This window comes from Myotis daubentonii, chromosome X (assembly GCF_963259705.1).
Source record: "Myotis daubentonii chromosome X, mMyoDau2.1, whole genome shotgun sequence".
Lineage (NCBI taxonomy): Eukaryota > Metazoa > Chordata > Mammalia > Chiroptera > Vespertilionidae > Myotis > Myotis daubentonii.
Window position 1 is genome coordinate 7,183,982 of NC_081861.1, and position 22,452 is coordinate 7,206,433.

At 45.7% G+C, this 22,452-nt stretch overlaps 1 protein-coding gene across 3 annotated transcripts; it reads left to right on the plus strand.

Moving 5' to 3' along the window:
* The first annotated feature begins 1,012 nt into the window (after nucleotides 1–1,012).
* Nucleotides 1,013–22,338, plus strand: GPR173 (G protein-coupled receptor 173). Of its 3 annotated transcripts, XM_059678475.1 has the most exons (4): nucleotides 1,013–1,972; nucleotides 2,604–2,691; nucleotides 20,205–20,259; nucleotides 20,804–22,338. In XM_059678475.1, exon 4 carries the CDS (start codon nucleotides 20,901–20,903, stop codon nucleotides 22,020–22,022), a length of 1,122 nt encoding a protein of 373 aa, XP_059534458.1. In that variant the 5' UTR covers nucleotides 1,013–1,972; nucleotides 2,604–2,691; nucleotides 20,205–20,259; nucleotides 20,804–20,900; the 3' UTR covers nucleotides 22,023–22,338. The 3 variants fall into 3 exon arrangements, with proteins under 3 accessions (XP_059534458.1, XP_059534456.1, XP_059534457.1); XM_059678473.1 differs by lacking the exon at nucleotides 2,604–2,691; XM_059678474.1 differs by lacking the exons at nucleotides 2,604–2,691; nucleotides 20,205–20,259.
* Nucleotides 22,339–22,452: the final 114 nt, after the last annotated feature.

Here is a 22,452-nt window from a genome sequence, read left to right on the forward strand (position 1 = left end):
GTAGGCCTGGGGATCCACATTCACAAGCTCTCCAAGGGATTTAGACACAGTTGGGCTGCAGGACCACAGTTGGGCAGAGAGCAAGTCTGATTCACCCAAAATTGTCAGTAGCCACCCCTGGGCCTAGCATAAAGCATGTTTAAAAAGTGGGTGAACCAATGGGTTGGGGGAGAAAGGAAGTGAAATTGCTTATATTGAGAGAATTGGGATTCTTGAGAGCTATAAATTAGGGGATCCACTATGGCATCATTTGGTCCCAATTTAGTCCATTCAGCACAGAAATATGTTTTTGTCTTCAAATCTCTGCCAACCAGGCTGTCTCTTCACCTGTCCCGTTCTGCTGTCCTGGAACATGGACTTAAGTATGGGTGCCTGCCAGTCTAGCAGCCCCAAGAAGGTAAGGGTGGTACCGGAGATTTCCTGAGAGGGGTTGTTCAGAGCTGGGCAGCATTCCCTGCCCTGCCCACCCCCACCCCCACCCCCACCCCCAGCCCACCTCTAGGTTTTGGCTGGGAAAGTGCCCATAGAATCCATTCTAAATAAGGTTATCTACCCCACCTCTCAGAGCTCTAAGCATCCCTCCCATCCCCAAGCCTTTGCAAAACTTCCACAGGACCTTTCTGCCCCTCCCCAACCTCAGAGCCCCCACCCTTGTCCCTTCTGCACTTGTAGCCCCTGTGAGTTTCTCTCTCAGCAGCCTTTTGGCCACCTCTCCCCACCTCCACACATGCCTCTCTCGAGCATCTCAGAAAAGCCCGAGTCTGACTTCCCCAGCCAGCTATTGTCCTGGCAGCACAGCCGCCACGCCAGCATCCCCACCCAGTCGGCCAGCCAGCCAGCCGGCTGCTCCCGGCCTCCCCAGCCCCCCCCCCTCCCCGCCCCGCCCCAGGGAGGACCAGGCTGGCGGCTGGGAGTCTCCCTGCCGGCTCAGCCTCCCTCCTTCCCTCCTTCTCTCTCCTTGCCTCCCTCCCTCCTCCCTCCCTCCGCCCGCCCCTGAGGTAGGGACCGTGCAAATCGAGGAGAGGGGGGACGGACAGTCAGGATGGGGTCCAGCTGAGGGCCCTGGGCTCCCCATTGATGCTCTATTCAGGCTGAGTGTCCCGGAATCTTAGAACCTGGATTTGTGTGAGCTGCGGTGGTTCCCAGACCTGGAGGGTCCCTCCGGCAGGCCCGTGGTGCCCCCGTTTTGCACCAGGACCCCCCCTCGGATGCTCTGAGCCACCCTCCTCAACCCGGATCTAAAACCCGGGACACAGCTCTCAGGCCAGCCTCTCTCTCCACCCCAACCCCCCTTTCTGGCGTCCATCCCCTCCCCAACACCACCTTTGCTGCTGCCTCTGGCTGTGGACCTGCACCTCTTCCCCATCCCCTCCAGGCCCAGGGAGCAGGGGGAACCTGGATGAGAGCCCCCTCAACCTGGGGCTCTCCCAGGCCATGGCCCAAGTGCTCCCAGGGAGGAGCCCCGGACCCTGAGCATCTGCTAGAGGCTTGGCAGAGGCTCCGCGGGGACCGTGTCTTCTGAGGACAAAAGGCGGCGGCCAGCAGGCAGACAGGGGGGGTGGGGGGTGGCGGAGGGACCGGCAGCCAGACGGGCAGACGGGTAGCAGGGGCCAGCGCTGGCCCCCTCCCAGCTTGGCGGTGGCATGAAGATGGGGGTGGGAGTGTGTAGTGGGGGAAGCACCTGCCCGGACCCCCACCTGCCAGCTAGCTGGGCACCCCAAGGCTGTGTGCTGCCCACCTGGTGTTCCCTAACACCCCCAGCCCTGCTCAGTGCACCCCTCCGGTGCCTGCTTCCCCTGATGTCTGCGATTTAGACCAGCCCAGCTGTATCCACGGCAACAGAAGCAGGAGTGTCACTGGCCGCCAGATCACGGAGGGTCCCACAATGTGGCCTGGGATGTGATTTATCCTGGGTGAGACAGCTTGAGCTCCCTCCCTGGATTCCAAGACAGCCCTGCTGAAAGGAGCCCAGGTAAGTAGTCAGCATCCCTCCACCAAGGATGGGGGCTGGGACTTCTCTTCTGTCTCCCCACACAGATTTCAGAGTCTCCATCACTGCATTCTCTCTCTCTCTCTCTCTCTCTCTCTCTCTCTCTCTCTCTCTCTCTGACTGTTAGTCTCTCTCTCTCTTTCTGCTCCATCACAAGGGCTACTTGGACACCCAAGCTTGGAGATTCCTCTAGCCATCCCCATCTTTCCCAATCCCAAATGTCCCATGAGAAAGGGTACCACCACCTGTTTCCCCAGCACGGGGTCTGTTATCATCATGGTCGCATTTGGACAAGAGGCTGTGCTAACATTGCCTTGTGTGCTAGCTGTGGAAGGCATGCCTGGGAGCCGGTGGTGCTCTCCTCACAATGCCTGCACCCTAAGCAGGCTCAGCCTCCTGCAGCTGCCTCCTCTCCCTCTCCCTCCTCTTCCACTCTCCTCCAGGTTCCTTGGCCTGCATGCATATTGTCTGCCTGTCTGTGTGAGCAGGCAAGTGGGTAGACATGATAGAGAAGCTGCTCCCAGCCCAGACCACCCCCCACTCCTTCTTTCCTTCATCTCTCCCTCCCTCCCTCCATTGCTTCCTTCCCTTCTTCCCCTGTTTTTCCCCACAGGTAGTAGACTTTTGCTCACTCACCACCGAAGATATTGCTGCGATTCCAAGATAGGGGGAGGAAGCCACACTGTAGGGCTAAAAGGAAGGTGAGGGAGGGGGCGGGGAGCATTTCCAGGCCCTAGGCTGTCTAATGGCTCTGTGGGGACAAGGACCACACCACACATCAACCTGCAGGGGCCAGACACAACATGGTTGTCCCCACAGTGTGGACCCCAGCCTCCATCTCAAGGCTGTCTGTCTTTGTTTCAGACATGCATGCTGTGTCTGGGACCCCAAGATCTTATAGCCTTGTGCATAGTGGCCAGTGTTCTCTATGTCTGGAGGGGCAAGAAAGCCTGGTACATGGAGAGCATGGATTCTCCAGGGGCACTTCCTCTAACTGCAACTTTAGTGAAAGCGGGCCTCTTACTAAACCTCAGTTTTCCCATCTGACAAAGAGACTGGTGACCCTTCCATCATGGGTGTGTGTAGTGACTAAATGAGTTGGTGCATGGAAAGAAAAGATGTGTATAGAAGTGGCTCTGAAGCAGTGTCAGCAAAGCTCATAGTCAATACTGTTGCTGATTATTCATTATTAATATTGTTATTGATTATTCAGGGGAGAGGCTGACCCCTTTTCTCCAGGGTCTTGGTAGAGATCTGGACAGGGCAGCAGGTAGACATATGGGGAGTAGTAGAGTGGAGGCAGATCAGCTCTGTGTTATAGCTCCTCATTTGTAGGGAGTGATAAGTGGTGGCTATGAGCAAAGCCTCCTGTCCCCACCCCACTCCAGGCTCCTTTTCTTGCACTTGCCCAGTCCCCTGTCTGTGCAGAAACACACACACACACACACACACACACACACACACACACACAGGCTTGAGCTGCCCCCTCCCCCCTATGGTCTAGCAGAGGCCTGGCTTGCAGCCTGCAGCATTCCTGGCCCTGGTGATGTATGCGTCTCCCTGTTGAGGGGAGACTTGGCAAGAGTTTGGCCTGTGGTCAGTGGTTGGCATGGCCTATTGACAAGGCTGAAGCTTCTGAGATCTCAGGGCTTTGGGTAGAGCTGGGGTGTGGCCCATGCAGCAGTCAGACCTGTGGAGGACGGGTCCCAGAGAGTTGCTAACCTAGAGCCTGGGCTGGGGAAACAGTGGGGTCTGCTGGCTGGTTTCTGGGTGTGGACATGTGGTGGAACACTAGGTGAAGGGTTGGTGGCTGGAGAAGGGTCCTCAAGGCTGGGGAGGAGGAGGAGGAGAAAGACTGAGGCCCAGAAAATGCCCTATGTGGGGGCAGGGAAGGGTGGGGCTTTGAGGTCTAGAGTAGACTTTTCTGAAGAAGCATTTGGTGCAGAAGGGAAAGGACCCAGCTTGCGGTCCGGAGGCATCTGGCCCTCAGTGTGGGTGTGTATGTGCAACTGAAAATGTGGCTGTGTGTGTAGTCTGTTTGTGTTTGTGTGTCTGTTCATGAGCACTGTGGATGTGTATTAGTCTGTGTCTGTGAGCAGGCCACGTGAAGGTGTGTGCAAGTGTGTGCATGTTTGGGTAGGCTTGTGTGTGTGTGTATAGGGGAGTGGGTATGACTTTGCATGTCTCTCTGGGTAAGCAAATGGGCATGTGTGATTCTGAGTCTGGATGAAGGTGTGTTGCTCTGAGTAGGTAAGCCTGTTGAATGTCTGGTTGTATGAGTGTGGCATCAATTTGTCTTTGAGTGTATGTGTGTGAGTGTGACGGTTTCAGAATGTCTGGGACTACATGTCCAAATAGGTGAATGCCTAGTTCTATCTGATCATGTATATCTGTATGTGCCCATGTGTGCATATGTGTGTAGGTGCATCTAAATGGTATGTTTGTGAGTGTAAGGCATGTTTATATGTCCATGAATGTATGACAGGGTATGTGTGTGCACATGCTTCTATGTGGGTGTGTCTGCCATGTATATGTATGAGTAGGCCTCATATGTAAGTATGTGAATGTCCATGTGGATTCTCCAGTATTTTTAATTGTGTATATGTCTGTGTGCATGCTTAAGTACATTTTGTTTGTAGACAGCCCTCTGGGTTTACATCTGATTGGGAAATGTTAGTGTAGATGGCCACATTAGTATAAGGAGAACTAATTGTGTGGGTAAGGGTGAGTGTGTGAAAACATATTTTGTGCATGGAAATATATTTTGTGTGTGCCCATTTGATTATGTATATGGATGGGTAGGGCTGGGGGAGGTGTACACCTGTATATATCTGCACAAAAGGCTGTGTGCAAGGTGAATAGATGCATTTGTGTATATGTTTCATTGTTTGTGGGTATGCTGTTATGTGTGAGTGCATGTCTGATTGTGGTATGCTTGAATAACTACATTTCATAATACTTGAGTGCACATGTCTCATGTTTTGTTTGAATTTCTAAGTGTGAGGGTGGATATGTGACTGAATGTATATATGTGTCTATGTTAGTATGTGTTAACATCTGGCCGTGTGTGCATTTGAGTGAATATTTTGTGCATTAAATATTTCTTGTGCCCATGCACATCTAAGTGTGTGTGTGTGTGTGAATATGCCTGTGTGTGTACCTAGCTGAATGTACAGATATGTGAATGTACCAGTTTTCACAGTTCTAATTATTTGCATATGTGTGTTGTGCTTATATACCATCATTTGTTCTGGAACATATGTTGTGGAACAGTGTAAATGAATGTGTGTCCATGCCACTATTGGCCTATAAGTGTGTATGTGTGTGTATGAGGATGACTTTGCATGTGTGTGTCATGATGAGTGTTACCAATTCTTCTTTTGCAGATGTACAAGTATGTGAGAATATGTTATTTTTCTTCCCTGTGTGCATGTGTGCGGACATACCTTTGTGTCCAAGTCTATCCGGGAATGTAAGTGTAAATGAATCTTCTTTTGTTTACATACTTCTCATATGGATACATGAACATGTGGGAACATGCATGATGTGCACATCTGTGATTTGTGTGTTTTTTTTAAATATATTTATGCCTGATTGTGTACAGAGAGAAATGAATGCTGTACAAATCTGTGTGCATGTGAATATGCTCACAGGTGTACATGCTCAGTTGTGTGTGTAAGTCTATGTGTGTTAGAATGTCTGTATATGAATATATCATCTCATTGACAAGTATGTACACACCTGAGTGTTTATATGTGTGAGTACACCCATGTGTGAATGTGTGTGAATATACTTATCTATATAAATAATTTTCACAGAAAGCACCCAAATTATGCCATCCAGGCAGAAATCTAGATGTGAATGTGTATGTGTAAGTGAAAGTATATCTGGGGAAAGTAGGGAGGCAGAGGGAGAGAGAAAGTATTTGCATTGTATGTATGTAAGAGAGAGCCTTGGTGTTTCTGGTTAGGGTGTATATGTGAGATATTTGGGTGTACAGGTATACTCCGCTTTCCAAACGTTCTCATTAAGCCATTTCCCTTTCATGAAAGACCTACTTTAGTAAGGTAATGGCTTTTTTTCATAAAAGCAAAGTGGCATAACGCAAACTTTCAGAAAGAGGGAGATACTTCTGACTTTACACCATTTCGACTTACAAAAGGTTTCATAGGAATGCTGTAGTTTTGGATAAAGGGGAAACCTTTATTTGGGAAGGATGAATGTGAGTGTGGATGTATGTAAATGGTGTGTTTGTAAGGTATTCTGAGAGTATCAGCCTATTTGGGTGGAAGATCGTATGAGTAAGCGATTGGGTGTGGCTGGGTGGGAACATGTGTGAGGATGTGTATATTTATGGGGTATGTGAGGATGGATGTATCTGGATGATGCAAGAGAGAGTGGGAGTATCTGAATTATATATATATATATATGTTTGGTAATGTGGATATACCTGTGTTGTATGTGTAAGAGGATGTGGGTGTTTGGGGGTAGAGTATGTGTATGAGAGAGTATGGGTGTAATGGGATGGGGGCATTCAAGTGAGAGCATACCTAGATGATGTATAGGTGGGTGAGAGCACAAGTGTATCTAGGCAATGAAAGTGTATGATGGAATATATCTAGGGGGTGTATGTGTGTCAGAGAGAGAATTTGGGCACATCTTGGTGAGGATGGGGGCGTATGTGAATGTACATATAATTGGAGGGTACTATGGATGGTGTGTAGGGGTGTATTGAGAGAGAATGGGTGTATCTGCATTGTGTGTATGGACTGTGAGTATTCTAGATGATGGTGATTAAGAGGAGGAGGAGGATCTGGATTGTGTGTATGTGTAAGAGAGAGTAGGTGTTTCTAAGTGTGGTGGGGGTCTGAGAGCACAGATGTGTTTGGTAGGAGGAGTGTATGAGTGTATCTGGATGGGGTGTGTTTGGGTTTAATTGGGTTGGAGTGAGTGTGGGTGTATTAGGGTGTGAGTGGGTGTATCTGGATGATGAGTACACCTAGGCTGTGTGTGAGAAAGTATGTGGGTGTATTTTGAGGGAATGTGTTTGAATGTGAGTGTATCTGGATGATGGGTGGTTGAGAGCACAGGTATGTTTGGGTGGCAGAGCGTGTGCTAAGGTAATCTAGATGGTGTGCTGTGTGTGAGAGCTTTGGTTTTGTATCTGGGTATGTATGTACTTGGGTATGTATGTGAGTGTGCATATAACTGGATGGCGGGTGTGAAAGAGAGTTTGGGGGCATATCTGGGTGGGAAGTTTGTGTTTGGTGTGTGTGGATGGTGTTGAGGAATTGAGAGCATTGGATGGATCTAGGCAGTGGAGTGTCTGGAGATGTGCACCTGGATGGCATGTGTGAGAGTTGGCTATATCTCAGTGGGATGTGTGTAAATGCAGATGTATAAACAGTAGTGGAGTGTATCTAGATTATGTGTGTAGGGAGTGATTATATCTCAATGGTCCACATGGGAGGAATCTGGAGGGTGTGTGAGAGGGTGGATGGATCTGGGTAGAGCCATGTGACTAGAGCTGTGTTTGATGGGAGGTGGGTGAGAGAAAGACAGACAGACAGACAGAAACAGAGAGACAAAGAAGGAGACAGAGAAACAACATGAGAAAGTCTGGATGTATATGGATAGGATTTGTGTGTGAGTAGGTGTCTCTGGATTATATGTAGGTGGGTATCTGTGTGTGAATGTATTTGAGTTGGGAATTTGTGAATGTGAGTGTCTGGGTCGGGTGTGTGTAAGTGTAGTGTCTTTGAATGGTGTGTGTCTCATTTTGGGTGTGTCTTGATAATGTCTGTAAGAGATTGTAGGTGTGCTTGGGTCGGATATGAGGGCTCTGGGATGGGGGGTGTGTTTGAGTGTATCTTAATATTGTATGTAAGAGTGTGGATATACTGAGTTTGGAGTTTGTGTAAGTGTGGCTGTATCTGGGTGGAGTGTCTGTAACTATAAGTGTATTTGAGGTGTGTGTGTGTGTGTGTGTGTGTATAAGAGTGGGTGTGTTGAGATGGGATGTGTGCAAGAAAGTATAGCTGTATCGGTATTGAGTATGCGTGTGAAAGTGAGTGCATCTGAATAGCGTGTGTGAGAATGTGCACCTAGCTGGATCAGGGTGTATGAGAATGGGTATATTTAAGCAGGATATGTGGGTTTCTTTCTGGATGGTGTATAAGAAAGAGATCAGGTTATCTGGGTACGTGAAAGAGAGAGTGTATAGCTAAATCTGTGCAGGGTGTGTGAGTGTGAATGTAACTAGGTCAGGGGGTGTGCTTGTGAGCAAATATGGTTAGTTTGTATAAAAGTGTTTGGTGTATTTGGGTGGGGAAGTACCTGAAAATGCGGGTGTATCTGTATGTAAATGTGGACTTATCTGGATGCTGTGTAGGTGGTGTATCTGGGTGTTTTGTGTGTTTGATAGTGTGGGTGTGTCTGTATGTGTGATTGTGAGTGTGTGTATGAATATATATATATATATATAAATCTTTCCTAGGGCATCTATACCTCCGCTGGAGTGTCTGTGAGCACATACATGCGTATGTGTGAGCATCTGTACCTGAGCATGTTGGTACATGGCTTGTGTGTGCACATACTTGTGCTAGGATGGTGTGTATATGTATATGTGCATGAGGTGAATGCATTTCTACACATGAATAAATTGAATCTGCAAGGTCTCTGGAGCCAGACTCTGAGTTTGAATCCTAGTTCTGCCATTTTTTAGCTGTGCAGCTTTGGGCAAGTCACCTAACCTCAACTAAGCTCCAGTTTCTTACTTGTAAGTAAGGGTAATAATACAGCCTGTCTCTGGGGGGGAGGATTGGTTGAGTTAATATTTGAAAAGTGCTTAGGACAGTGCCTGGCACATAATGAGTCCTCTGTGCCAAATAGGGTGTTATCCCGTGCTGTAATTATTACATGTGCTGATGTGTAAGTAACATTATGTGTCCACCTGGGAGTGTGAATGGGATTGTTTCTGTGTGCACATTTTATACACCTGTATCCATGTGTATGTATGACACAATGAGCAGATCCTGTGTATATGTGAGAGTGTTTGTACATAAAACTAGGTTTGTACTTTTATGTGTCGCAGTGTGTGTGTATACAACTGTGGATGTATGAGGAAGGAAGTGTGTGTCTAGTAGGTTGATGGCAGGGGTATGGTCCTGAGTGTGTATTTCCCAGTGCACGGACATCTGGTGTATGAGTGCACACACCTGTATTTGTGGCAGTGTTGTGTCCATGTGAGTGCAGGTGTTACCTTCATTGCTGATGTGCCTGCATATGTGTGTGTGCATGTGTGAGAGTGTCTTTTTATCTGAATATGTAAACATGTTTGTAGTGGTTAGAATGTAAATGTGTGCTTATGAATCTCTGTTGTGAGGGTCTATAAATGTAAGAATGTTGGTATCCACGCTTATATGTGATGATGTAAGTGTGTGTGTGTGTGTGTGTGTGTAAAAGATTTGTGCCTATCTGGCCATGTGCTAGGATATGTGTATCTCTGTTGTGTGAGTGTATGTGTAGGTGTGAATGGGTGTGTGCATCAGAGAGTTTGTTCCTATCTGTGTTTATAAGCATGAGTGGCTCTGTGGGTATAAATGCATGAGTCTGCACTGCTCCCCATGCCTGCCTGCTTCTGTGTGTGTAGCAGTGAGCCTGAGCGATGTGCCTGTATGTGCAAGCATGTCTGTACTGTATGTATATGTGCCAGGGGCAATTTTTATACTGTGTGTATGTGTATGTGTATGTGTATGTGTATGTGTATGTGTATGTGTGGGAGGGCAGAGTTTGTATAAGAGAGTGGGGTTTTTTTAAAAAATATATATTTTATTGATTTTTCACAGAGAGGAAGGGAGAGAGATAGAAAGCTAGAAACATCGATGAGAGAGAAACATCGATCAGCTGCCTCAGCTGCCTCCTGCACATCTCCCACTGGGGATGTGCCCGCAACCCAGGTACATGCCCTTGACCGGAATCAAACCTGGGACCTTTCAGTCCGCAGGCCGACGCTCTATCCACTGAGCCAAACCGGTTTCGGCAAGAGAGTGGGTTTTAATACCTTAGCGTAAGAGCATAAGGTGGGGGAAGGCCTGGATCTGGAGGATGTGAGCAGGACTTGCCTGTGTCTAAATGAATGTCAGTTCCGTGCATTCATGACTATGTCTGACAGCGTGTGGGTCCATACGATTTGGTTTGTAGGTGTATGTGTCTGCACGTATGTCCATGTGAATGGTGAATGTGTCTCTGCCTACGCCTATATTTCTATGGAAGGGTGTATGTGTGTGTGTGTGCACTTCGCTGCACTTATTGGCTGATATAAGTCTGAAAGGGAATGCAAATTTGAATCTCCGTGTGCGCATGTGCCTGTGTGCATGTATCTGTCTGTGTATGCTAGTGTGTCTATGCAATGTGACTCGATGTAATGTGCTAGGGCATTAGTAACCCAGCACACAGAGAAGGTGAAATAGGTATATGGCACACTGGAGTAAACTGAAGAGGATTTAATTTAGGGGTACTGGGGTTTGATGAAAATAAATTCCTTACATTTTCTTGATATTATTAATTTGTAAATTGGTAAGAAAAACAAAAATGCAACGTTTTAGGGAATTTATAAAATTTGATTACAACTTTGAAATGAAATTTTCTCATAGCACACTTGACTCACTTCTGGAACTATAACTTTTTTATTCCCTCACGCAAATTAGTAGTGGTCAACATAATTCTGAGACTTTGGTCTGATGGCCTTGATTTACTTTTTGGTCATTTAATTCATTTATGGTCATTTTTATCATGATTGGTAAATCACTTGGTGCTGAGCATAGATCTACATTAAGTTATTTTGTTTCTTGGTAAACGCACACACACCCCAAATAAATTAAAATAACCAGTTTTGACATGGATATAAGCTTCCATCATGGCCTGCCACTCCTTGATCTTGGAAGGCATGTTGTTGAAGGTAAGATCCATTCCATGGAGGATGCTCAGGCACAATTTGCCCCAATGCCCTCAATAATTAGCTTGAATGTCTGAAACGAAGTGCGTAGTTCTGCAGATCAGCAAAGCTCACCTCAAAGGCATGAACTTTGGAGTCATCAAGTACCATTTTTGAAGCATCAGATGCAGTTTCTAGTGTTGAATATGGCTGATGATACCAACCTTTCCAAAGAAATGGAACAATTGTTTGTTCGTGCCTCCTCATTTCACCTCCCTTTGATAACTCACTTGTTCTTGCCATGGCCAGGCAGAAACCCAGGTTTTATGCCCAAAATAGCTACATGATCGCTTCTATCTCTTGGTAGTCACCATCAACAGGAAACTGCTTGCATTAAGTAGGTGGCAGCAAATGGTCAAATAGGTGAAATAGTATTTTCTTTCTTTCTTTCTTTCTTTCTTTCTTTCTTTCTTTCTTTCTTTCTTTCTTTCTTTCTTTCTTTTTTTCTTTTTCTATCTTTTTTGAAGAGTATGTTTTTAATTGGTTAAAACTCCTTTCTCATCAATAAGCAGAACTTGGATAATTCGTAGTCTTTGAATTTTGTGCTTCAAAGGTGGCTTTAAAGCACAAATGCCTTTAAATCTAATGCCTTTTTCTTTTCTTTCAGTCAAATGTAATGTTGAAATTTCTTGCAAGGAATGCTCATAAGTTTTGAATCCAACAGAAAATTTTCATTTTGAGTACTTCAAAATAATCATGAAGCTTCCCCCCTAAGTAGACACAGACATTACTCCACTTGTCTTAATAAGTCTCTTTTTAGTATTCAGCTTCTAATGCCAACTAACCATCATCCAGGGAGCCATGCTTGACCTTACTGCTTCTAAGTTGAAGTTTGGCTTTGAATCCATAAACCTTGTCATTGTACTTTTAAAAAAAGCAACCTTGTCAGTACACCTTTACATATTTTTTAGCGTCTTAAAAATTTTTATATAATTTTATTCATGTGCTCAAAATGCCATTTGTTTAAACCAGTAAGCATCAAATCTGCAACGTGATGATCGTTCACAAAGAAATGCTGAACCTTCTTTTGACTCATAAATCTTTTACCAAATCCTTACACACTTAGGTTTAAAGCAATAGAGAGGGGTGTACTGATCCCACTGCTTCACAGAAAGCTGACATGCAGGTGGGTGGTGCTTTGAATTTAATTAAATTCACCTAGGATCATTTACTGTGGACATTAAACCTATAGGCAACCATATATATATATAATTTCTATTGATTTCAGAGAGCAAGGGAGAGGGAAAGAGAGAAACATCAATGATGAGAATCATTGATTGGCTGCCTCCTGCACACACCCCACTGAGGATCAAACCTGCAACACAGGCATGTGCCCTGACTCGGAATCAAACCCTAACTTCCTGGTTCCAAAGGTCGACCCTCAACCACTGACCCACACCATCGGGCTACAGGCAAGCTTTATAAGTTAAGGGCTCCTCGGTGAATGAATCTCAGTGTTTTCAGAACAAATTCCAGATATAAATTTCCTGCCATCACAAAAACAGCACCAGTTCACAGACATATGTAGTTTCCACAATATTTCAAAATATGTATCACCTTGAATTTCAACCTTAGTTTTTTCAGTGCTTCTTGCATGTCTCTTCAGGGTTTCTGACTAATCCTCTGAACCATGACAATTAGTTAACATCCAGAGATGCATCAATGTAAAATGAAAACTCTTTGATTCAGTAGTCTTCTGGGTTAATGTCATCTTGATGTCCTTTGACCTGTCTACACTATCTCCTAATAGCAATCATTGAAAGTGGCCCCTTTCCTATTTTTACCTCCTGGGTTTCAAGTATAGTGTGGACAATTTCCTGGCAGACTGCTAACATGTGAGATTCTACTGGGAAGGGCATCTTAGGTTTACTTGCTAATCTTGTAACCCTGTCACTAGCTGGTTGAGCTCTATCTAAAAATGTTCTAATCCATCTCATAAATGAGCCTTGGTTTCTTAATTTGCACTTCCAGATGCTTTAAGAAGTCCAGATCTTTCTCTGTGTGATAATGTTTTGTGGTCAGTTGACCAACATAGCCTACTAAGAAATGAAGTTTCTTTTGATAACTTTTCCACACAAATCAGACATTTAGGCTGAGAAAGAAAGGACTAATTGGGCAGCTAAATGCAAATTTGAGACAATCTTCGGTAGATTGCTTAAATTATGGACATCCCGGATTTTTTGGGGATGGGAAATTCCTGTGTTTGTCCTGTGAGTCTCCTGATTTTCCAGCTTTAATAATAAAAAAAAAAAGTCCATCACGATGGGGGAAAAAATTTCTTAACAATTGAATTTACTTGAATATAAAACATTGAAGAGCCCTAGCCAGTTTGGCTCAGTGGATAGAACGTTGGCCCCGCAGATGGAAGGATCTTGGGTTTGATTCCCAGTCAAGGGCATGTACCTCAGTTGCAGGCTCAATCCTTGTCCAGTCACATGAAAGAGGCAACCAATCCATGTGTCTCTCTCACTTTGATGTCTCTGTCTGTCTCTCCCTCTCCCTTCCACTCTCTCTTAAAATATATATATATATATATATATATATATATATATATATATATATATAATAAAATATTGAAGGGGTCAGCCGAGCTTTGTGACTTCTGAAAACTGAGTTTTTCAGTGAACAAATTTTAGGTCCTTTGCAGTGTTAAGAAAGCAGCCATAAAAGCCTAGCTTTCTCTTTAATGAATCAATTCCATTCAACTACAGTCAGGCTTCATTCATTTACTGACAAATATTTTTATCTAAAAACAAAGGATAATAACTAATTATGACATTCCACCAAGAATCAGATTTGGCTAATTGTTAGTATTAAAAGCCAATAGCAAGTAAATGAATACTCTAAGAAATAATAAAAATATGGTATTATTTTATTTTATTTTTTAAAAATATATTTTATTGATTTTCTACAGAGAGGAATGGAGAGAGATAGAGAGTTAGAAACATCGATGAGAGAGAAACATCGACCAGCTGCCTCCTGCACATCCCCCACTGGGGATATGCCTGCAACCAAGGTACATGCCCTTGACCGGAATCGAACCTGGGACCTTCCAGTCCGCAGACCGACGCTCCATCCACTGAGCCAAACCGGTTTTGGCAATATGGTATTATTTTAATGTTTTTAAATGTATTCTTTTAAAAATACTAAAATACTTATGAATAAAATGGTATAATAGATATGCTTCAAAATATTCTGTAAGTGGGGGCAGTGTGTGAGGTTATAGGTGAAATAAGACCCTATGAGTTGGTCATTGGTGAACCTGGGTGATAGGTGCACTGAGGTTCATTACAGGATTCTTTCTACTTTTTTCTGTCTCAAATGTTCTAGAAGAAAACAGTTTCTTTTATAAAGAAGCAACGATGAAGGAAATTAGCAAGCTAATTATATTCCTCTTAGGAACACCTAATACCATATAATAGTAATAATAGCAACAATCACACAACCCTTCTATTTCTGTAGGAAAAATAGTTGTGAAACAATAAAAATGCGATCAAATTAAAAGAAAAACAAACATTGTATACTTATGGGGAAAACCAATAAAACCTCACTGAAGATGAACAAGAATCACATATTGTTCTGGCCCCCTGCTGTGGCAGGTGCCCACCAGCCTGGCAGATCTGCTAATGTTTCCACTTGCGTGTGCAGGGCTTGGCTTGTCTGCACATGAGCAGGACTACCTCTTGGTGTATACCTGTTGCAAGATGTGTATATCATGTAAGTGTATGTGCATTGTGAGCAAGTTTGTGTGTGTACACATGTCTGTGAGTATGATTGTACACATGGGCAGTTTTTCTCTTTGTGTTTTGTATATGTGTATAGCAAGGTTCAAGTGCATGTGAGCATGGTGGCCTGTGTAAGTGACTTTGAAGCTGACTGTTAATGTGTGTAATAGTGTTTGTATATGTGACGATATAGGTATGCCACTGGTTGCATACCTGTGTTGGAAGAGCTTGTCTGGATATGTGAGAGGATTTGAATAAGCAGGTACATTGATACAAAGGGAATATCTGAGTCTATGTGTGACAGTGAGTAGGTTTACAGGTGTGTATCTGTCAGGATTTGAGAGTTCACGTGTGTGTATTTGAGGGGGGTTATAATTGTGGGTTTATGAACCATTGCACAAGTATATGTGTGAGTGTCTCTGACTGTGTATGTAATTCTCAGCCCTCTTATACCCAACACCCTCTTTTATGTAACATTTTGCAATGCCTCTTTACTATCTGTACACGAAGTTCTTAAATAATAGAATCTTTCTCCACATACACTTTCAAAAGAAAATCCATATAGTATTTTATACAATAGTCATATTGTATTAACTCTAGTACAAATAAATAAGAAATAAAAAGGAAGTGGTTTATAAGAAAATAATTTGTATTTTAATATGTAAGTGCTTGGCCATAAACCCTCCCCAGGAGATTCAAAGAAGTAGTTAGAGGTATGTAACATCTTACACTGATTACATGGATTAAGAAGGGGGAAATCAGAAGCTGCCCCTTGTAAAAACTGCAGGAAAATGACAGGCAAAAGCTTAGGGCTAAGATTTTTCTGAAATATCAAACAGCTCAAGGAAAGTGCTCCACAAAACAAAATACAGTCTCCTGTGAACTTAGCCACACTCCTGGATCATTCTGAGTGTAGTAAATCCTCGCTTAACATCATCAATGGGTTCTTGAAATTGTGGCAAAATGACATATAACAAAACCAGTTTTACCACAGGCTGACTGATGTAAACAAGATTTAAGTTCCTAAATGCATCTTGTCAACGTTATAACCATACAACATTGAATGAAACCTTATTCGAGGACCTACTGTATATTAAAAATGAGGGAAATTGTGTTTATCTCTGAAATAGAGGTAGATTCTAGGTTCAGTTCCTTACAAATCCAAAGTCCTGGGGGATACGGGACAATATGTTGGCTGTGTGGGACTGCCCCACACATTGTTGGATCGCCAGTATCCTCACCTGGTACCCCTAAATGTTAGAATGACACCCTACACCCCAGCATGGTGACAACCAAAAATGCACCTACAAATTTCGAAAATGTCCCCTAGGGGGCAGTAATGCCTCAATTGAGGACGAAGCACTGGCGTTTAGGCCGGGTACACTGTACCTGTGCGACTAAGGCAGCGTACATGGTACGCCCTCCGTGTGTGTGTGTGTGTGTGTGTGTGTGTGTGTGTGTGCACGCGCGCGCGCAGGCACGATGTCCCTATGTGTGAGCTGGTTGCTGTCCATGGGTCTCCATTGCAGTAGGCTGTGTGTCAGTGTGAGTGTGCAGGTGTCTTGTGTATCTGTGTCTAAAGACGTCTGGGCACCAGGCTGAGTCTGTGCTCAGAAGAACTCTCTCCTCAGTGACTTATATAAGTGCCCCAGCTTTCCAAGCAACACCAGGGTTTTGTTCCTTTACTGCTATTCTTTTTTTCTTTTGTTTTATTTTAGCATTTGCTTTTGTTTTCATTCTGGACTATGTACACATTATCCACCTTCTTGGTCTTAGTATGTCTCCATGTCCCCCTCTCTGTATCTTCATCTTTATTGCTGCCTCTCTCTTTCTCTGCCTCTATCTCCACCCCCCTCTCTTCATCTGTCTCTCACTCCCCCACCCCATCTCTATTTCTCTATATCTTTCTTTGTTTCCTGGTTTTCTCCCTCCCCTGCTATCTATCTACCTCAATATCTACCTATCTCTCTCCCTCCCTCCCTTTGTCCCTCCTTTTCTGGCTGTTTCTGTTTTGTTTTGTTTTCTGTCTCTTTCTCTCTATCTCTGTCTTTCTCCCTCACTATCTCTATTTTTTGTATCTCTATCTCTGTCTTTATTTTTTATCTCTCTCCCACTCTTTCCTTTTCTCTCTGTGTACCTCTATTTCTTTTGTCTCACTCCCTTTTTCTCTTCTTCCCCTTTCTGTTTCTCTTTTTATCTCTTCCTCTCTGTGTGTAAGGCTGTCTCCCCTTTCTTTTGTCTCTGTCTCTCTCCCCCCACCTTCCTCTCCCTCTGTCTCTCTCTCTGCTCCTATCTCTTTCTCTTCTCTGTTACTCCATGCGGCTCTTTGACTCTCTCTTACACTCCATTTTTGTCTCTTTAACTTCCTACCCTATCTCCTCTCAAGGCTAAGGTAGGTGTGTGTGTGTGTGTGTGTGTGTGTGTGTGTGTGTATGTATGTACACATTTACACATAGCCAGCTGTCTGTTGGCTGGTCCACAGTTCTATGGGAACTATCAGGCCTTGAGGGCCAACGGAAAGGGACCTGTCAACGCATTTCCCCTGTGTCCCTGCCCCAGCACCTTCTTGTGGCCGATTGGCACTGGTTCTGAGACTTCCGGGTGCCATCAACAAGCCTGGCCCCGGCTAGCTGTGGCAGACCAGGTTGGATTGAGCTGGAAAACAATGCAGATGGGACACTTTTTCCTGAGAGAGGAGGGGTTAGAAAGACACCCACTCAAGTCCCGCCTTTACCAACCTCAAGTTCATCCCAGCCTCAAAAGTAACTCTGGTCTTTTCCAGTGTCTGCCTTGTAACCTTCCCTCTTGAACCTTCCCTGTTATCTTATCAAATCCCATACCCTCTGCCCCAGCCTGCACACACCAGGATTCTACCTGTTTCCTGCCCAGTGTTGCCTGTGCCCTCCCACTCATGCACTGCCCTGCTTTAGTTCTTTTCCTAGAAGTTATCTCTTTTTAAAAATAAATATATTTGTATTGATTTCAGGGTGGGAGAGGGAGAGAAACATAGAAACATCAATGATGAGAGAGAATCATTGATTGGCTGCTCTCTCAGCAAATACTACCTGGATGCTTCCAAGCAGCCCTCCCTGAGCCACCAGCCCATTTAGTCCCTCAGTCAATTGGAGAGTGTGTGAGTCTATAAGCCCTGCCCTGTGGAGCTTTTGTTCTCATAGGGAGAGACAGACAATAAAGCAAAATTTAAAGGTAAATTAAGCCGGCCAGCATGGCTCAGTGGTTGAGTATCAACCTATGAACCAGGAGGTCACAGTTCAATTCCCGGTCAGGGCACATGCCTGAGTTGCAGGCTCGAGCCCCAGTGTGGGATGTGCAGGAGGCCGCTGATCAATGATTCTCTCTAATCATTGATGCTTCTATATTTCTGTCCCTTCCACTCTGAAATTAATAAAAACATAAAATTTTTAAGTAAATTAATACAGTGTGTTAAAAGAGATAAATTCTAGCCTGACCAGCATGGCTCAATGGTTGAGCATCGACCTAGGAATCAAGAAGTCCTGGTTAGATTCTGGGTCAGGGCACATGCCTGGGTTGTGGGCTCGATCCCCAGCAGCGGGTGTGCAGGAGGCAGCCAATCAATGACTCTTTCTCATCATTGATGTTTCTATCTCTCTCTCCCTCTCCCACTCTGAAATCAATAAAAATATATGTATTTTTAAAAGATAAATTCTAGGAAAAAGAACTAAAGCAGGGCAAAAGGCATGGAGGTGCTCTTATTTTTCACCCAGATTACTGCAGGAGCCTCCTAACTAGTCTCCCAACTTCCACACTTGTCCTCATGGTCTGTGCTCCTCATAGCAGCAAGCAGGATCCCGTTCAATCCCTAGTCATATCATATCTGACCTCTGCTCACGGCCCCTCCTATGGCTCCCACCTCACTCAGAATAGAAGTCAAAGTTCCCACCATGCCTACGTGATCTGGCCTTGCCACCTTTGTGACCGCACCTCACATCACTTGCCCCTTACTCACTCTGTTCCACCCACAGTGGCCTTCTGTGCTTCTTCAAACGTACCATCTGTGGTCCCACCTCAGGGCCTTTGCTCTGGCTGTTCCCTCTGCCTGGACTTCTCTTCCCCCAGATACCCACATGAGTAACTCTCTCCCCTCCTTCAGATCATTGTTCAGATGACACCTCTATAAAACCTTTCCTGTCCACCTCATCAAAAATTGCATCTCACCCCCCCAACACGTCCTATCCCCCTCTCCTCCTTTTTTATTTGTAGGAATTTATCATTATCTGACCTACTATACTTCATCCATGTATCTTCTTTTTTTTTTAATCTAGAATGTCAGCTCCACAAGGGCAGGGATCCTTTTCTGGTTCACAGCTGCATCCACCATGCCTGGCACACAATAGATAATAAATGGTTTCTCTCTCTCTTTTTCAATATATTTTATTCATTTTTTACAGAGAGAGGAAGGGAGAGAGATAGAGAGTCAGAAACATTGATGAGAGAGAAACATCGATCAGCTGCCTCCTGCACATCTCCTACTGGGGATGTGCCCGCAACCCAGGTACATGCCCTTGACCGGAATCGAACCTGGGACCCTTCAGTCCGCAGGCCGACGCTCTATCCACTGAGCCAAACCGGTTTCGGCGGTTTCTCTTTTTTTAAAAAAAATATTTTATTTATGAGAGAGATAGAGAGAGAGAGAGAGAGAGAGAGAGAGAGAGAGAGAGATTGATTTGTTGTTCCACTTATGTATGCCTTCATTGGTTGCTTCTTGTATGTGCTGTGACTGGGAATCAAACCCACAACCTTGACCTATTGGGATGATGCTCTAACCACTTAGCGACCCAGCCAGGGCAATAAATGGTTTTTCAATGAAGGAATACACACAAGCATATCTACATCTTTATATTCACACAGTATCTGCCTTACTTAAACTAAAAACCCAAGTCCTCGTCATCGCCCACAGCCCTCCATGACCTGGCCTTGGACACCTCTACCACCTTACTTTCTATTACTGCCCTATTCCAACCACACTGGGTTTTCCCACTGCTCCTTAAGCAGGCTAAGCGCATTCCTGATCATGAATAAATACACCTATTTAATGAGTGGCTACCAGTATTAACAAGAACAACAAAAAACAACCAAAAGAATGAAATAGAGTAGAAACTAATGAGAGTATATTAGACATAGACTCAGTACTGTTCTGTGAAACTTTTGATTCAGCCGTGTGTGTGTGTGTGTGTGTGTGTGTGTGTGCATGCTGCATTGCAATGTGGATGGCAATAAAAAAGGGAGAAGAGCCTGGCTGGCATGGCTGAGTGGTTGAACATGGACCTATGAACCAGCAGGTCACAGTTTGCTTCCCGGTCAGGGTGCATACCTGGGTTGCTGGCTGTATGCCCAGTGTGGGGCATGCAGGAGGCAGCTGATCAATGATTCTCTCTCATCATTGATGTTTCTCTCTCTCCCTCTCCCTTCCTCTCTGAAATCAATAAAAATGTTTGTGTGTTTTTTTAAAAAGGGAAAAGAGCCACATCAACATCCCTGCCCCACAGACCCATCAACATAGCAAACAGGTAACCAAGGACACCTAAAGATATGAAGTGCCCTCACTCAGCAAGGACAGGATAGAAGCAGCAGTGGGCCAGGGACAGGGCCTGACACCAGCCAGGGAGTAAGCAGGGGTGGGGACATGGGGAGGTGGCTACACAGACACGCTAACACTGCCCTTTCTTTTTCTTCTTCACTTTTTCTTTGCATCTGTTTCTTCCTGTCTCTGTCTTGTTTCTCTCCCGCCCTCTTTTCCCTCTCTCCTCTTCTCCCTCTCTCCTCCTCTCCCCTATCACCCTGTCCCTCTCCCTCTCTGTCCCTCTCTCACCTTCTTTTCCCCTTTCTGTCTCTCTCTTTTTATCCCCTCCATTTCTGTCTCAATTTTTTACCCATTAAATCTTTGTTGCCGTTTTCCATCTCTTTGGTCTATCCTTTCTCACTCCTTCTCTGTACCTCTGTGTGTTTTCTCCTCTCTCTCTCTCTCTCTCTCTCTCTCTCTCTCTCTCTCTCTCTCTTACCCTCATCTCTCTGTCTCTATGTCTGTGTCTCTCCCACTACCCCCATTTGCAGGTGCAGCCCAGCAGGACAACTGATGGAGTCCCCCAGAGCCCATCGAGTACCGGGCTGGCTGACTCCATAGGGTTGGGAGCACCCCCTGCCCTTCATTATGGCCAACACCACTGGAGAGCCCGAGGAGGTGAGCGGTGCTCTGTCCCCACCATCAGCATCGGCGTATGTCAAGCTGGTGCTGCTGGGACTGATCATGTGCGTGAGCCTGGCGGGCAACGCCATCTTGTCCCTGCTGGTGCTCAAGGAGCGTGCCCTGCACAAGGCTCCTTACTACTTTCTCCTGGACCTGTGCCTGGCCGACGGCATCCGCTCTGCCGTCTGCTTTCCCTTTGTGCTGGCTTCTGTGCGCCACGGCTCCTCATGGACCTTCAGTGCGCTCAGCTGCAAGATTGTGGCCTTTATGGCTGTGCTCTTTTGCTTCCATGCGGCCTTCATGCTGTTCTGCATCAGCGTCACCCGCTACATGGCCATCGCCCACCACCGCTTCTATGCCAAACGCATGACACTCTGGACATGTGCAGCCGTCATCTGCATGGCCTGGACCCTGTCTGTGGCCATGGCCTTCCCACCCGTCTTCGACGTGGGCACCTACAAGTTTATCCGTGAGGAGGACCAGTGCATCTTTGAGCATCGTTACTTCAAGGCCAATGACACGCTGGGTTTCATGCTTATGTTGGCCGTGCTCATGGCAGCCACACATGCTGTCTATGGCAAACTGCTCCTCTTTGAGTATCGTCACCGCAAGATGAAGCCAGTGCAGATGGTGCCAGCCATTAGCCAGAACTGGACATTCCATGGCCCTGGGGCCACCGGCCAGGCTGCTGCCAACTGGATCGCTGGCTTTGGCCGTGGGCCCATGCCACCAACCCTGCTGGGTATCCGGCAGAATGGGCATGCAGCCAGCCGGCGGCTGCTGGGCATGGACGAGGTCAAGGGTGAGAAGCAGCTGGGCCGCATGTTCTACGCGATCACACTGCTCTTCTTGCTCCTCTGGTCACCTTACATCGTGGCCTGCTACTGGCGAGTGTTTGTTAAAGCCTGCGCTGTGCCCCACCGTTACCTGGCCACTGCTGTTTGGATGAGCTTCGCCCAGGCTGCCGTCAACCCGATCGTCTGCTTCCTGCTCAACAAGGACCTCAAGAAGTGCCTGAGGACTCACGCCCCCTGCTGGGGCACAGGAGGTGCCCCAGCTCCCAGAGAACCCTACTGTGTCATGTGAAGCAGGCTGATAGGCAGACAGACAGGGTGAAGGTCATGGCCACCATGATGGGGCTAACAGAAAGGGAGGGGTAGGGCCCCATGCAGGAGCCTTTCTTTCTGAGCTCCAGCCCCAGCCCCTCAAACCACCCGGAATCTAGGCACCTTTGCCAACACCTCCCCAGGGGTGGGGGACTGGGAAAGAGGTGTTTCTAGTTCTAGGGCCTGTCTCTGCTGCCGCCTTTTCCACTTCTACAATCTCTTTCCTCTCTCTCTCATTCTCTCTCTCTCTCTCTCTCTCTCTCTCTCTCTCTCTCTCTCTGAAAAAGAAAACAAAAGTGAAAATGCAGGTTTTTCTACTATCAGCTGAGGAGTCAGGCTTTCTTGCTTTAATGTCTCTCCTTCTGACACTGTCTAGAATGGGGAAATTTGTCCTGTAAAATAGACTTTCA